Here is a 16,943-nt window from a genome sequence, read left to right as displayed (position 1 = left end):
GAGAGGAAACTTTTGCGGCGGCTGCGTTACGCGGCACGTCTCTCGCTCCTCAGGGCCATTGCCAGGCTTGCTGAGTCCCGGGAAGGCTCTCGCTTTGGCGGCTGCCACTCTCTCTCGCTCTCCTAGCTCCCCGCGAAGCAGGATGGCTGGGACCGTGCGCACCGCGTGCTTGATAGTGGCGATGCTGCTGGGTTTGGAGTGCCTGGGACAGGCGCAGCCCCCGCCGCCTCCGGACGCCACCTGTCACCAGGTTCGCTCCTTTTTCCAGAGACTGCAGCCTGGACTCAAGTGGGTTCCCGAAACCCCCGTGGCAGGTGAGTAGGGGCCTCTCGCGCGTTCCCTACGCCTCGCGGGGAGCCCAGGGGCGCAAGGCTGCATGGCGAGCGCTAGTCTCGCGGGTCCCGGGGTCGCGCGTCCTGTGTCTGGGTACCTGGGAGCGGTCGGTGTGCCTGGGGCCTGCCTGGGTCTACTGAGCGGGGAGAGCAGGGTTTGTATGGACCTTGTCCGCACGACCCAGGCTCGCGCTGCTGTCAGGGAGTATGAAATCGGGAGGAACGCAGGGGTTCGCCTTCCCACGAGTGCTTGTATTTGGGGAGGGCGGGAAGGTGGAAACTGGTTCCCCAGCCTCGGGGAACTCAAGTGGAGCTGCTGCCTCGGGAATTTCTCACCCTTGCTTGCACGTATGTGTGAGAATTTCATCCTTATCTTGACCGCGGCTCTTGCCAGCCTTTCCCCCAACGTGTCCCCCACGCCCTCCTGTCCCAAGTTTGGGTTCCCGAGGCACGCGGGCCCAAGTATAGGCAAAGTTAAGGACAGATCTGGGAGTCTGCAGTGGTGGGTGAAGACACGCTGAAGGAAACTTGTAGGAGCCCACCCCCCGCCACGAGGACGGAGCCTTTCCCTTCAAAACAGCGTCCCGTTTCTAGGTTGGCGAAATCACTTCAAAATTGGTGGTGCTGGCCTGTGGGCTAGGAGTCCAAAAATGATTTAACTCCTCCCCCTCCCAGATTCATCTCCCTTCTTGACAGGCTGGACCCTGATGGGGAGATGGTTCTAGGTGGAGAAAGTTTCTGAACGCCTGCCTTTTGTTCTGGACCATCAGATCATGCTGTAAGGGCATATTTTAACCTTAGCCGAGGGCTGCTGCTGTCAACAGATGAATATTAATGGCCTTCTGTGATTGACTGTCCAGCGGTTGGGCACCTAACGCTGGCCTTTAAATTCAATTAGGACGAGTTTCTGCGCTGACTATGCGGGCAAGAAGAGTAGGTTTCAAACAGGTTAATTTATTGGAGGTGCGCTCTCGAGAAAAGGCAATTGTATTCATAAACGGTGAGACGTTTGTGGCCTCCGGGATCTCTTTCCTTTCCACTGTGCTTCCAGCAAGGCGCGCGACCCGCGCTTGGTAGAGGTCAGGGAGCAGCCCTCGCCAAAACTTGGCTGGGGGCTCTCAACAAGTCTGGGAGGCAGGTCTGATGGTTGGACGAAGTTGTGAACGCGGATGCGCGCCCTGTGAGCGTTGCCAGCAAGCGTTCACTGGCAGGAGGTTACCTAGGCAGCCAGCGCGCCCTCAGCCTTTTCTTTAGGTTGATGAAAAGAGGCAAGCGAGCCCGCTGTTTAGTTGCAAAGGTAATTGGTCACCCCTTTTGGTGACTGAAATGCATTTGCGCATATGTTAAATATTGCTTTGCAGGATATCACTCTCAGGGAGGGTAGAACTAACTACCTCTTCCACTGTTGAGTGTTAATAATGTACCACGTGGGCGTGTGCTGGAGCTGTAAGGGGCAACCTATGAATCAGTTCCACAGAGCTGAAACAACAGGCGAATCTCTCTCCACTGGAAGTGCCACGGTAATTAGATTGCTAAGGCTAGAGAACATGCTTTTGTTGATAATGTAAAAATTGGTTCTCACAGGCTGAATCCCTCCTGGATGAATGGGGTCCAGATTTTGGGATTGGGGCCACCGTTGTCTGATTTGAAGCCAGGGAGTAAAAGTGGTGCTTAAAAGAAGAAGAAGAGCAGAGGAAAACACAGATATTCATTCAGCACCCCCCAACTCATACAGGCATTCGCCCTCCCTCACCCTCCCCCAGCTCTCTGGCTGTTTGCCTCTTTACAGCATCTGTGTAAAAGTATAGGGAGAGCCCACACACTGTGTGCAAGTGATTTGGCCTGGCCTGGCTTCCTCCCCTCCCTTTCTCCTGGGGTAACGATGATCATACTTATTTGTAATACAGATCTTTCATTTTCAGCTCCTATTTTACAGACTCTAGGAAAAATCTCTTTGCAAGGATTTTCACCATATAAACTCGATGACACGAACCTACTTCAGTTCTCTTTAGCAAACATGAATGGTGGTAAGCACCTTCTGCATGGCAGGCCCCGTCCTCACATTGGAGCAAAACCAAAATTCGAATATGTTGGTACCCATATAGCTACCATGTATCCCCAATTTTTCTGGGGCAGTGCAGTTTTCAAATACTCTGCCCTGTCATGAAACCATGTGTCCTGAATTTTACTTGGGCAAATATGGTCACTGTAGATATGGAAAACATGATGAAAATTCTAATGTTCATGTGAGGAGAGAGCTCATCAGTATTGCAGAGTAGAAATGATAATGGCAGACTAAATACAATGGCAAGTGCGTAATTTCAACGTGAATAAATGTGTAATTTGCTGATGTTGTTCAGTGGTTGGAAATTGAAAGAGAGATGGAAATTATTTGATAGTTAAGAACCATCGTGATGACCACTTGACTTCCCCCCCATCTATATTTTAAGCTATGTTCAGTTTGCCTGCCACACTGTATTAACTACATTAAAGCTTTCTTTGTCCCAGATAAAATGAGATTCGGTCACAGTAAGGAGAAATCCTCAAGAATGTCCTGTTCATTTAGGGGGAGCGTCTGGGATCGACTGCTAACTTTGTCCATTAGCAGAATTGGGTTAACGTGGATAAGGTACATTTCTTATGCTAATATGGATGAGACTAAATGGCATTTGAAATCAGCCATCCTTAAAAATAAATCACCAGTGCTGAAGCACTATGATACACTTCCGCAAAGCTGATCTAAAGCCTTACAATCTCATGTTCCCCGTTTCTTTTAGAATGTTCAAGGGTACAGTACAGCAATTCTAAATAGCATGTCCCTAAAATCCATAGATCTCTTCATACTCCACTCTTTTTTTTTAAAGGATTTGTAACTTGGAAAGCACCACAGATGGAAACCAGGCGCACAGAGTTAGCATTTGGCAGAAAAATCCATATAACTGACTTTCAGTGCAGCTCTTTTGCCCTTATTTAATTTAGAAAAATTCAGAAAAAAGCCAATGAGCTCATAAGTCTAGATGTTTATTTTGTTTTGCTTAACCTACCCACAGGCGCAATCAGGAATGGATACAATTTTAGGCAAGGGAAGTGAGCTAGTAATCAGACAATGATGTTTCCAATTGTCTCAAAGGGAATGTTACAGAAGTCTGAAAAAAATTCCTCTAAACAAAAATCAAGTGTAATTCATTTTATGAATGCCATACACCACTTTAGTGAGGGGTGGTAGTGCAGGGACTGTTGGGAATGAGAAAAATCAAACAAACCATGGTGGTGTTGCAACTCCCAAAAGATTGAGGGATCTTGCTTTGGGGAAACCTTGGAGAGTGTAAGAACCAATCCAGAAGGCCGAATGCTCATATGGGTAAAAGGGAGCCTTGAAGAGCCAAATTCGACTTGGAGTTTCTTAGATGAAATAACACAAAACTAAAAGGCAACGTTCTTGAAACAGAGAGAGTGTTTGGCATTTTTTAAGTGTGAAAACTAGTTACTGTATCAGGGTTGCCAGCTGTGGTTCTCCAATTAGGCTGAATCAGTTAGCCGTCCTAATGTCAGAGAATAAGAATTAAGTGTGTGAGGGTTTTCTCTCTTCTGAGATTGCATAGACATTTGGGTGAGCAGGTGATTTGTTAAAACTTTAAAAAGTTGCATTATTGTGTACTAACTTGGAAGGTTTTAGAGAATGCTTTCAGATGTGGTCTATTTATTATGCTAATCCTGATGTTGGGGCTGAGATGTGCTTAGGGAGAGCCAGCAATGTGATGGGGGGTGATGGACCGGGATTGGCAGGGCACCTGGCTCTGAAAAGAGCGTGAGGCTGCCTACTCCTTGGCAGGCTCGGTGTTAGGCTCTGGAAAGTGCAGAGAGAAGTGAGCTGCATTCTCTTTTGTCAAGGAGCTCACAGTCTAGTGGGGGAGCATACAAGTAAACAGGCTTCCCAGGAAACTTGTAGGATTAAATAGGGTGAAAGGGGCTAGAAAATACCTCCAGGAAATTGGCTGAAATGGTCACAATAGCCAGCCAGGGCAAGGGAAAAGAACTGAAGAGATGAAGTGGGAGATAGGGAGAAGTGTCTTAATAGGGCCGCCATCTCGAAGAGTTCTCTTAATTCTTGGAGGAAATTCCATTTTGTAAGCATTAGGAAACACAGACAGAAGAAGGTTTGATGGCTGCTAGATGACACAGATGGTGTCAGTTTTGCAATGTGTGTTTTTTTTTCTTATGGGTTGTATCTAATATTTTGATGCAGTGTTTTTGAGCATTCTGCTACTTCCATCCTTAGAGTTGCAATGTTTCTGTTCGTTGTAACCTAGAAAAAGGCTGCTTATTACCACCCTGGCAGAAAAGAGTACTGAATTTATCTGGTATGAGACAAAACATAAAATATGTTTTCTCCTTAAATGGCAGCTATCAATGACCAGGACAATTTCAGTGTTTGGTGCATATACAAAAGCATGGGTCTTAAGAGATATCTTATTACTCATTTCTAAGAAAATTGAAGATAATCACTTATAACTTGTGCACACGATACATCATTTGGAAAGAATTTCACTGGGGATCATATTGCTCAACTGAAAAGTTCTGGCATGCTGAATTTGTACATTTTTGTGAATGCTTCCTTTTACTCTGATCTTTTTTCTGCATATGGTTATTTGTATGTTTTAGATTATAAGCTTCTTAAAGGGAAAGCACTGTATTTGAACAGTGTTAATCACAATGCTAAGAGCACCATAGAGCAATTAGTTAATAATTGATGAAAATAGAATTTCTAAATCATGTATTTATTCTCCATGAACTCTCACTTACTTTCTTAAGCTATATGTCATCTCTCTTTGTTAACAGCCTAAGTCCAAAATGTTATGGCACATTATTGGGGTGCATAGACAAACTTTTCAGGCTACATATATTTTAGCTGGAGACAGACCCAGGCTTATTTCAGTTAGCTGCTGACTCTTACCACCAGGCAGGGCTTATTAATGTTGAGTACCCAATGAACAAATTAGCAGCATTGTTATGACTGGCTTAGTATCACCAAAGATCGACAATTATTACAGCACATAAATAGTAGGACATCTCTTAAATCAAGTCCACTTTGGTTTGTTAGCTATACCTTTTTTGTTAATGATACTACCACATTTGGGAGTTGGGCTGCAATCCATGCATGGACCCGTTGAAGTACCTCACAGGTTTCTGTAACCTGGGACTAGAATTCATGTACAGGCTCCATTCAAGAGACCATTCCAAGAGCCAACATTTATTTAGTCCTAGCCAAGCTTGTTAATGAATTTGATGTTTTTGGTAATCTCGAGTCTAATGAAAATGTGGGCAGAAAACTCCCCCATTCATTAGCTAATATTTAGAAAACTGTCTGGCTTAAAACAGGATCCCCAGCACTCCATTAAGAAATGAACAACACAAAATAGAATCTGAGTCATGAGCCCCAGACTGGCTTCAGAGACAGCCTTAAGTAATGGGAATTACCTTCTGATATACAGTGACAGGGAGAATGCAATTCAGAAAACAAGGTGAAGGTGGGCCTATCAGCATAGAAAATGTGCATTTTGAAATTGTGTGTGTGTGGTACTCGATGGAACCTTGTAATCTCTCGATGAATATACAAAGTTCTGTACTTAAGATTAGGCCAATTAAAGATCAATTTTCCAAGTGCCAGTTTTTAGAAATATTTGTCAATTTGTAAAACAAATAAACAAGAAGAATCCAGGTTGACTACCAAGGAAGGCATTTTTGCTTTTGCCTCTCTTTGTGTGTAGGTGGACAAAGCCTCATTTGAGAGTTTGTATTTTTCCTCATGAATCAAAAGGAGCCAATGTTAGGACCTAAATGCATTGCTAATGTTCCAAACAGTTAATTACTTTTAGTAGCTGAAATTGTATTTATATGCTAGATTAGTAAATCTACTAAACTCTTTGAAGCGTGCTTAATAGGCTTATATTGATAAATAATTGATAGGAAGGGAGATAAAATATAAGTGAAAGTGGCAATAAGAAGGGACAGGGAAGTCAAAGCCATTATAAAAGGAACCTCCACCCATTGTGTTCCATACATGCTCTGCAAGACAAAAGATGTGCACTTCTCTATAGAAATGATGATTCAAGAAATATACTGTATTTTTCAAAATTTCCACCATATAGTATGTGTTTATTTGTTATAAACTGAAAACAAGCCACAAGTTTAGAGTAACATCTACTTGGCTCTTTTTAAGTCTGCCATTTGAAAATAAGTGTATTACTGGAAAATTAGAAATCTTTATTACGGCAACTTTAAGGTACATGGTCACTAGGGTATGTATCTATATTTTCCCTACTAGACTGTAATCTCTTTGAGGTTAGGGGCTGTATTTTATTCAGCTTGTATCCTTCAGGTCTAGCATGGTACATACTATCAATAGGTACTCAATACGTATTTGTAAACTAATAAAAGGTTAGAGTTAGAAATGTATTACAGTCATAAAATTTCCATAAAGTCAATATATAAGTGCTGATTTCTTTTTACTATTTTATGAAGCTTTCTGAAAGAGTAACCACCTTTTCAGGTCAAGAGTCCATTTGTTGTTCTTAGGTAAGTGATAAAGGACATTGGTTAAATTCATTTGGCCTCACTATGACTGCCTGGAAGAATTTTGCAAGAGGTAACTATTTTGTGCTTATTTACAAGGCTACTATAAGTAATTTAAAGACAGAATAAAGTTATACACATATCATATATTTCTCTTCACTCTCTAGATCTGTGGTGTGTACATTTGCGAAAATAATGCAACCTGATGTCAAATACAGAAATATACACAGAGAGCTGGGGATTTAGCTCAGTGTTGCTGCACCTGCCTTGCAAGCTCAAGGTCCCAAGTTCGATCCGCAGTACCAAGAAAGATAGAAAGAAAGAAAGATGCACGGAGTGTACTAAAGTTTTTTTAAAGTGGTATTTTTTACCTATGGTATTAAGATTGATAAATGTACTTTTAAAAGGACAAAGTGGATTTTTAGCCATTAAAATTTTATTTGTGTAGGGTAAAAGGCCTCATGAGAGTTTTCTTAATTTCTGTATGCATTATGCCAATTTTCAAATTAATTGACTACAGAAGAGACATCAGGAAATTCTTTCAGAGAGAGGCCCAAGTAAGAAAGAAGGTGAAAGAAAAAAATGATGATATTCATTTGGAAAAGAAATCAGAATTCTGTTTGCATATTCTCTTCATTAATTATGGTTCTGCTCCTTTGCTCCCAAATCCGACATGATTAGTACTTATATTATGTATCATGGCATCCTGAGAATCTCTCTTACTCTTTGTAAATTTTTGGTTTGGGTGATTGAAGCCAAGAGAAACATGGTGAATAAGGAAAGAGTTAGAATGATAACTATGGGGAAAGATTAAATGCCCTTATTCTGCTGTATGTCACACAGTTAACTAGCACAGATGGAAAGGATCAGTAAATATTTGAACATGGAAATTTGCATCTGTGCAGAGATAATGCAGAGGGATGCCTCAATTGCATTTGGTTCCCAGAAATATTTTATCTGTACTTCTTACTCAGTAGCAGTGTTTTATGAAGTACATAGCTTATTCATGGCTTTCTCCAGACTTTGCTCATTGAATACAGAAACCATGTTTGATTCATTCTGATAACTTTTAGAGTGATGAGTAGAGTGCCCCGTATAGTTATTAGTGCAATTAATTAACTGATGAAAATGAATGTAAGAATAAGTGTTTGGAAACATAGTTTTAAGGACTTGACCACTATCCAGTGAGATCTTAGGGTGGCGTATAACTAGAATGTCTGATTCCCTGACAATGCATAACTGTCTAAACTGATTTGCAGCAGAGACTGAAGAAGGGTTGACAGAGTTGAAGCATATTCATCCAGTCTTTGTGGTCCTGGGAGTCTTGTTGTGTCCTACTTTCAAACTGAACATTGAAGAGATGGTGACAAGTAGAGAGATTTTTAACTGAAGCTTTTCCTAAATGTGGTGCTTGAGTATGTTTATATGTGTCATCATATATTACATATGTATACCTATAGATTATTATTATTTGACAGCAGTGATTACTTATGCACATTATTTAAACTGAAAACTTTTAATTGTTACTCTTAACAGTGGGTGGTCTTTCACAGCCGTACCTTACATATGTGTAGTGAAAACTTTGCTTTCATATAGCTCAGATTCACACCCCGAAGTGTCTGTAGCTTTTGAATTCCAGGGATGAATACACACATATGCACATTTGTACACACATATGATATCCCCATACATGGATGCCCTTTAATAATGTCAAGGATAACCCTACCTTACACTTGGAAAACCTAGGCACTGTATAACTTTCCACAGATCAAGGAAAATAATTTTCAGTTGGGTTGGGCCCAAAGTGTTATAGCACTGATTGTCACTTGTATCATAGATTTGCTTATTTATCACGTTCTGTAATATCCTCAAGTATAGAGATGTGATCCTCATTAAGTAGTTAAAGAAAACCCAGACCATGAATTTGGCCCCTGTTGTAAAACTACTTTCAGCACTGACTCCTTTGCATGTATGTTGAACTTGACAGAAATGAGAATGTGAGCCAAGAGGCACTTTCCATTTAGATTTCATACTGATTGTATTGGGGACCACATTTATCTATTTCGGAAAACAGACAGAAATTCAGTGAAAAGAAGCTCATTAATAATGAACTTTATATACTGTCTCTGCATAAATATTTAAGAGATTTTAGTTCATTCTTTAACCAGTGTTTATTGAGCACTGATTCTGTGCCAACTACTGAGCTAGTAGTTCATGAACACATAAAATCACTACCAACACAATTCCTTGAGATAGCCACCATATGGGGGTCTGAGAAATGTTGAGTGGTGGAGCAGTGATGCCCAGTTGCCTTGAAAGGGCTGTCATGTAAGCTATGGGAGAAGTACAGAGTTAAGAGACAAAGCGATACATTGGATTGGTTGGAGTACAGATGTCGGTGTCGTGGGGGGAATATGAACGAGAAAAGTAAGCAAGGAAAATGCTACAGTTTGAATTATATCCACTGATGGTAAGGAGCCATGAAAATATTTGAGAAGAGAAATACTGCTCAGTACAGAGAATGGAGGGTGAGGGGTGGCAGGGAGTTTTAGTAATGCTGGTGAGAGAATTGAGGAAATGCAGTAGAATAAAAACTGAACTTTAGAGAAAAGAGAAATACAGTAGGTATGAGTTGGTGACCAGATATGAGGAGAGAAAAGACAAGATTAGAACTTCTAGTTTTTCCAGATAGGGGGACCATGGCACGTAACAGGTGCTCAGAAAATATTTGTTGAATAAATTAAATATGGGATATTTTGGAAACACAGCCTTGCTGTGTTGCCCAGACAGGCCCTGAATTCCTGGGTTCAAATGATTCTGCCTCAGCCTTGTGAGAAGCTGGGACGACAGGCATGCACCACCATACCCTGCCTGTAGGAGTATGTTTTTATTTTTTATTTATTTATTTTTGGTACCGGGGATCAAACTCAGGTCCTTGCATTTGCAAGGCAGGCGGCAGAACCACTGAGCTAAATCCCCGAACCACATCATAACTTTTTTGTTTTTTTGGAACCAGGGATCAAACTTAGGACCTTGCACTTGTGAGGCAGGCACAGCACTCCTGAGCTAAATCCCTGGCCCTTTTATTTTTGTTTTTCTGAGATAGGGTCTCAGTATGTATTTCAGGCTGGCCATGAACTCACTGTGTAGCCCAGGCTGACCTCAAACTCACAGCAATCTTCCTACCTCAGACCTCCCACCCAGCCCCATTGCTGGGATTGTTGATGTGTATTACCAATGAGTGTATTTTTATTTTTAATTTTTAAATTTTATTGAGTTTATTGGCACTTTTTAAGTATACAGTACAGTTACAGTCATCATTGGGATCTTGTAAAGACATGACAGATCTTTGTTCTCATTTTGTCCCATACCTTTGACTTCCCTTCACCCCCTCCCCTCTCCCCTATTTACAAATACTTTGATTCCATTTTTTAGAGTGTATTTTTAGAGATGAAATAGTTCAGTTTTGAACACATTGAGTTGAGGGGCCCTTTGACAATCGAGGTAAAAAATGTCAACAAGATAGTTCAAGCTGTGTTTTGAAAAACAAGGGAAGGAAATCAAGGCTAGAGGTATATACTGGGAAGTAATCTGCATGTAAAAGTTGAAGTTTTAGGAATGAATGAGTCACTGGGAAAGAGTGTACATATTCTTGAGGCATGGCTGAGACTCATGAGCTTATAGGCTCAAGTTGGAAGTCATGGGTGTGGATGATATTTTCCAGGCTTCTGCACGTGACATGCCTTAAAATGTATTTTGCCAACATCTGGTGACTAAAAAAAATGTCAAAACCTTTGCAAACTCTGGATTAAAAGAAAGTATGAGTATATGTTGTCATGGTCAAAGCCTTTGCAAGTAAAATGATGTTTTTCCTCCCTCTCTATTACACACACACATGCACGCACACACACACACACACACACACACACAGATCTCTATGTAGAGAAATACATCAAAATCAAGATATCACATTTTATTTTATTTTTGATATCAATAATTAATAATATGAATGTTATTTAAACTGAAAGTTGTTACTCTTAGCAGTGGGTAGCCTTTCACAATCATACCTTACAACAGTGATGTGAAAGCTTTGCTTTTCTGTGTCTTGTGTTCACATCTTCCAAGCACTCAGAGAGTATTTATAGCTTGTTAGTTCAAGGGACACTTGCCTGGTTCCAACATGGTGGCCCCTCTACCCTTTCTCCTGGTAAGTGTTCTCCATTCTGGGGAATGAAAGCTGTAACAATATGTAGCTTTTGGAGTGCTGGTCTGTATTCCACTGCAGTTCGCAGCAAAGCCTAGGAATGCTTTTGCAGTTGGGCTCATCTCCTACGTGTCTGTAGAAATGGGAATATTTTTTGATTCTGGGGAAGGGAGAGTTATAAAAATTTCTAGTTCTAGGGCTGGGATTTGGCTCAGTCGTTCCGCCATCTGCCTCGCAAGCTCAAGGACCCTAGTTCGATCCCTGGTACCCCCCCAAAAAAATCTAGTTCTCAGACACAATTTTTAAAAAATTTCTCTGTCATTTAAGAGGTTGCCTTCATCAGGGATTTTTTTCTAGTACCAGGGATCAAACTCAGGACCTTATGCTTGTGAGGCAGGTATGGCACCGCTGAGCTAAATCCCTGGTCTTAAGGATTCTATTTTTATTCTACATTAAGTTCAATGTCCTTGTTTTCTGGTAGATTTTTTGTGGCTACTTTTCAGTTGATGGGATGGTTTTCCTTTAAGGGAAGATTGTGGAACATAACATTTACTGATTGCGTGCTGTATTCCAGTTGCTGTATATATGATGTCTCATTTAATCTACACTACAAATCTGAAAGGGAAGTGGTGTCCTCTCCATTTTACAGATGGAGAAACTGAGGTTCAAGAAGGGTTATTTTCCCAAAGGTGGTATAAGTGATAGAGCCAGTATTTATATCCAGTTTATTCTCAGTCCATAGTTCATACTGTTTCGAGTGTACCCATAAGACTCTGAGGGGAAATATATAGTCTTTAACCTAATTTCCCACACTCCTTTGACTTGCATGACACTGTATGCTCTGGAATCCACTCCTACTTGACTTATCTTTACTTGTTTGCCCTTTTCGTCCTATCTTTGTTAGATGTAAGTATTCTAGTAGTTTGTCCTTTGCCCTTCCCATGTCTCTGCTCCCTCCCACACTCATTCCCATGACTTCATTATCTTTGCTCTTTGAAGGATTCCCATATCTTTTTTCAACCTGACCTCTTCCTTGCTCTCCAGCACATCTCCCAGTTGTCTGCTGAGCATCTCTTTCTGAAGTCTTGCCAGTGCTCCACTTTCAACAGAGCCCAAAACTTCTCCATCGTTTTCTTTTCCCATCTATACAAACCTACCTTTCCAACATTCTACATTTCTGGGGGTGGCATTTCTGCCTGATACACAGACTTGAAACTCACGAATTGTATTTGACTTCTCTTGCACTTCCCACACTTAAGTGGCTAATTCCTGCAAGGCTACACCTATCATACCTCTCAGTCTTATCTCCTTGGCATGTGTGCCCTCTATTTATACCCAGGAATCTGGTGCCTCCTTATTAAAAGGTCTCTAGAGTTGACGGATCCCATGCTTTCTCTTATAGATCACTTGCCTGTCTTCCCATCATCACGGTCTGTGATAGTCGTACCTTTCAAAGCCTCAGTGGAGTGCCACCTTCTTCATAAATCACTCCATGATTCTCTATGGCGAGATGTGACTGTTTCTCCCCTTCACCCCTGCTGTCTCTGTACTTCTGTGCCTTAGTTCTTCCTTGTTCTTGTAATTTTTTCATGTAGTTGAGTTTATTCTTCTGACCAGAACTTTGCTCTGTGAAGTGTGTTCAATGGGCCAGCAACATTGGCATCACTTGGGAGCTTGTAAGAAACACAGAATCTCAGGCCCCATCCAAGACCTACTGCATCAGAATTTGCATTGTTTACCAAGGTGGCCAGATGATTTGTGTGCTGGTGAAAGTTTGACAAAACCTGCTTCCAGGTGTAATGAGGGTAAGATACATACAACCTTGCAGTATGTATTTTGCACATTGTAGATTAATATCCTTTTTGTTTTTCATGTTTGTGTTTTAAGTATTCATTTATTAAAGTGATGTTAGAGAACTACACAGAAATGTATGAGGGAGAGGGGAAACAAAGGAGAGAGTGGGGAAGGGAGTGAAGGAGGAGGGAATGAGAGATTGGGGGAGATAAGGAAGGGAGGAGGAAAGGAGGGGAAGTGGATGAGAATATGATAATAAATGGGTCAGCAGTATCTTTGATAAGTAGCTAATAATTCTGACCCAAAGGCAGTGTTATCCAACCTCTAGGCTAGGCCTTGGTCTAATGTGGTCAAAAGCAAATATACCCTGAGATCATTTTACTCCTACTCTAGGGACTGTATGGTTTCCCACTTTCTCTTTTGCTGGCACTCTACAGTGTATCTTCTCTGGCTCTGCCCAGGAGTCAGAGTGGAATTTTTGAAAGGTTTCAAAGAGCCGTAGAAGAACTGTGTCCAGGGTTTCCAGTAGGCCTGGCTGTTTTCAGAAAGAGATACTCGGCTTCCTTTCAAACCTTAAAGTTGAAATAATGGTTTATTTCCCCCACAGTATTTTGAAGGTTTTCTACAAATGTTAATTTCTAAAACCTAAGTCATTCCTTGACTTTGAAACTTCAGTGCTGTGGGTCAATTTAATAATGTTGCCTGAAGGTTTTTTTTGGCCTTCAAACACTGTCCGATTGCCTTTTCTTTGTTCTTTGAGGAAATAAGGTTGCCTCATTCTCGGAGCCTGAAGGTGCCACGGGAACTGATGTTTATTCAGTCATTCAGTCTTTCCCTAGCTATATCCAGTTTATTTTCAAATTCAGTAGTAGCACTGAGACTACCAACTAATACTTAGGGGTAAAATTCCTGAAAAGCTCGCCAGCATTTCACAGGGCAGTGGTAATGAGCACCCTAAGTTCCTTAACTAATACCCACTCCTAAAGGGAACAAGGGTTCTTCTGGATAAGCTTTGTACTCTTATCTCAAGCTATCCAGCCCTTCTTTGTCTGTCAGACTGCTCTGTTGGTCTCCCCTTCTCTTCCTCCCTTTCACCCTCACATGCACCCTCAAATGGTTATAATTGAAAACAGAAAGTGCTTCATGGTTTGTTATATTTACTGAATGGTTTTGTGTTTCTTGTTCTCTAAAGAAATAGATGAGTTGAATGTTTGATATTTTCCTCGGCATTTTAGTTTTAAGCTGTGTTTCCTTCTCTTACAGCTTCTCATTTTCCTCACTCCTCTTTCTTCCTTTGTCTTCTTCTGCCTTCTCTACATCTTCTTGGACCCAGTGATTCTGGGGAGAAAACATGCATTCTATTTTGCCCACTTATTTGGTTTGAGTACCTGGTTACTAGGTATATTGCAAATTCTATTCCTTAGTCTGGAAATGAAGAGCTCTAAAATGTGCACCATTGAATTTGCATTCGACTTTCTAAGAACTGAGGATTCAAAAGGCTTTTTGTACAGCCAGGACAAGGCTAGATATATTTGGCTTTAATACCTCAGATTATTGTTATGTACTTTACATTTCCTCTCACTTTATCATAATTCTCAATGAATGCAAATTGCATCTTTGTTCTTAGAAATTCAACTTGCTCTCTTTACATCAAATGCTTTCCTTTTTTTTCTAAAGACAAGGGAGCACCTTTGAAACAGTGCTAGTGCTGTGTAGAACTGACACTTACCTTGTAGACTAACCAAATTACAGCCTGCTTTTTCCTGATGAAGTTATCATGTTTCAGGGGCATTTTTGTGCTTGTGGGGATTTATTGTCCCAGTTTCAATTTTTGACTTGAGGTTTGAAATTGTATTCCAACTGGACTCTTCCTCAGTATTTTTTCTTTGTCTTTATACTTATGGGAATCTTTTGTTTGTCCTGTATTATCACTGCCAAGCTTGGCCGAGGTTGTTAGGTTATGTACTTATGTATAAATATTTAATAAGATAAGTGAGACCAAATGTGCCAGAAGACATTTAAGCCCCCCCCATTCATTTTTTGCGTAGAGTCACAGATGGTTGCTTTATCTCAGATGTTTAGATTTGCAGGACATTCCTTTGCAGTTCGCTTGATGGACACAACAAAATGGAAGCTTTTGGAGTCAGTCTTGATTACCAAAATGGTAGCACCACATAATAGATAACACTAGGCTCCTCTTCCTAGTTTTTTCCTAATTATCCAAGCTCCTCTAAGCCAGAGAGTTTCAAGTGTGCAACTTGTGTGTTTTTTAAGAAAATATTATGGATAAAGATGAATGTTCTTGAGTCAGGAAAAACAATTAGTACCATTCATTAATCAGGGAGCATGTTTTGACTCTGGGTCCTGGCTAGGAAATATAAACTGTGAAAGTCACACACATATATGAACCTCAGGTAAATTTATGACTTGTCAGCCTTTTAAGGTTAAATTCTTAACCCCAAATCGGGGGGCTGGCTTTATATGTAGAGTAGAGCACATTCCTTGGGGCCAACGAGCAGGCCCCCTTCCCAGCCCTGTGCTTAATAGCAGCTAATGGTCTAATGAGGAAGAAGGATTTCTGCCTCTTATCAGCTACAGAAAAAGCAACAGGAAGGTTACTATACAGAGTATTGGTCAGAACCTAAATTTTTGAAACAAACAAACAAAAAAGACTACAAGGTCAGTTGAAAACTCTAGATTTCTGGTAACTCTACAGTCATCAATAGCTATCAGGGAAAGTTCTAGACACTTGAATTCATGCGAATAGTAATAGTTGTCAGAAGTATAAACAGTCTAATTAATTTTGCTAACAGTTTTTTCCTTCCTTGTTTAGTTCTTCTATAAATAGCCTTTACATAGTCTTTAATGAGCGTTTACTTTGTGCCTGAAGGTTGTTATGGTCATGTGGGAGTGTTTGAGTGTCAGATGGTGATGATGATGAAGGCAAGGATATTTATATTTTGGCTCAGATTTAGGAAGGGGCTGCCAAATGAAAGCAAACAAATATCTACTACTACTTTTATTTCTTTTTAAGCTGGATTTTGGAGCGCATGTGCATTCAACTTGCTGTGGAATCAGAGAAAGCTTTGTGCTCCCTCATATTGCACTGACTTTCTTTTTTGAAAGGAGAAATTGTCAGTACCAGTTCTTAGACCCACTTGGAATACTGACTCAAACTTGCATGGAATAAATAGTTCAGGGTATTCAGTGCCCATCATATTGAAAGCCCCTTGACTTTCATCTTCCTTTTTTGCATTATTTTTGAGACAATAATGAAAACATTTTTTTTTTCAGATTCCATTGTGTTATTGAAAATCCTATTTACATAAACAGGCATTGTTGTGGCTAAGGGAAGAATGTGGGGTCCCATTCTTTAGCTCCATGTGTATCTTTGCTAACGCTTGTCTAAATAGAGGTAATGACTCTGAAGTCTAAGCAGCTTTTCTCATTTAGGAAAGCAGGGTGGTTAGAAATTTCAGTTTACTAGATAATTGAGTCTCTTCTTAATTATTCCAGGCATGCAGGTTGTTCCCTTTATAGTAAAGACCCTAAAAATCTAGTAATCTCCTCAGGCATCCGTTTGGTAATAAAATCCCCTGCATTTTCAGGGTTTTAATTTTCATGACAATTGTGTGTTACCTTCTTACACCCACCTTTGAGGAAATTTACTATCTTTTAGGATCTTGATTTCCTCAAAGTTGTGAAAGCATGCTTAAAAAATACATATATATATAATGATATTCCTAAAATTACTGGATCTAGAGAAAATTTAAATTATTCAGATTCATGCTCATTATACAACTTTCATTTAGAGTTTTTAATGACCTTGTCATATTTTTTTGAAAATCATATGCCTGGCTTTGCTAGACTTGGATTTCTGCTCTGAATGAAAAACTGAGTATTGGCAATAGTCCAGCCCTAAGCATGCTCTGTTCTGTCTAAAAAAAAAATATTTGAGGTCATCTGGTGCAGAATGAGGTGGGCAAAGCAGAGAGAGAGAGAGAGAGAGAGAGAGAGAGAGAGAGAGAGAGAGGGGAGGG

General features: G+C 40.6%; 1 protein-coding gene across 1 annotated transcript in view; it reads left to right on the top strand.

Annotated features, from left to right (window-relative positions):
- The first annotated feature begins 6 nt into the window (after positions 1 to 6).
- Positions 7 to 16,943, top strand: part of Gpc3 (glypican 3) — a 452,065-nt gene continuing 435,128 nt past the window's right edge. Inside the window, exon 1 of the mRNA XM_010614296.2 lies at positions 7 to 314. Within this exon, the coding sequence (XP_010612598.1) occupies positions 143 to 314 (172 nt within the window). The 5' untranslated portion in view covers positions 7 to 142. The remainder of the gene's footprint in view (positions 315 to 16,943) is intronic.

Source organism: Fukomys damarensis, unplaced genomic scaffold (assembly GCF_012274545.1).
Source record: "Fukomys damarensis isolate Sample0158 unplaced genomic scaffold, DMR_v1.0_HiC HiC_scaffold_39, whole genome shotgun sequence".
Lineage (NCBI taxonomy): Eukaryota > Metazoa > Chordata > Mammalia > Rodentia > Bathyergidae > Fukomys > Fukomys damarensis.
Note: the sequence above shows the minus strand (reverse complement) of the source record. Positions and strands in the feature narration are given on the sequence as shown.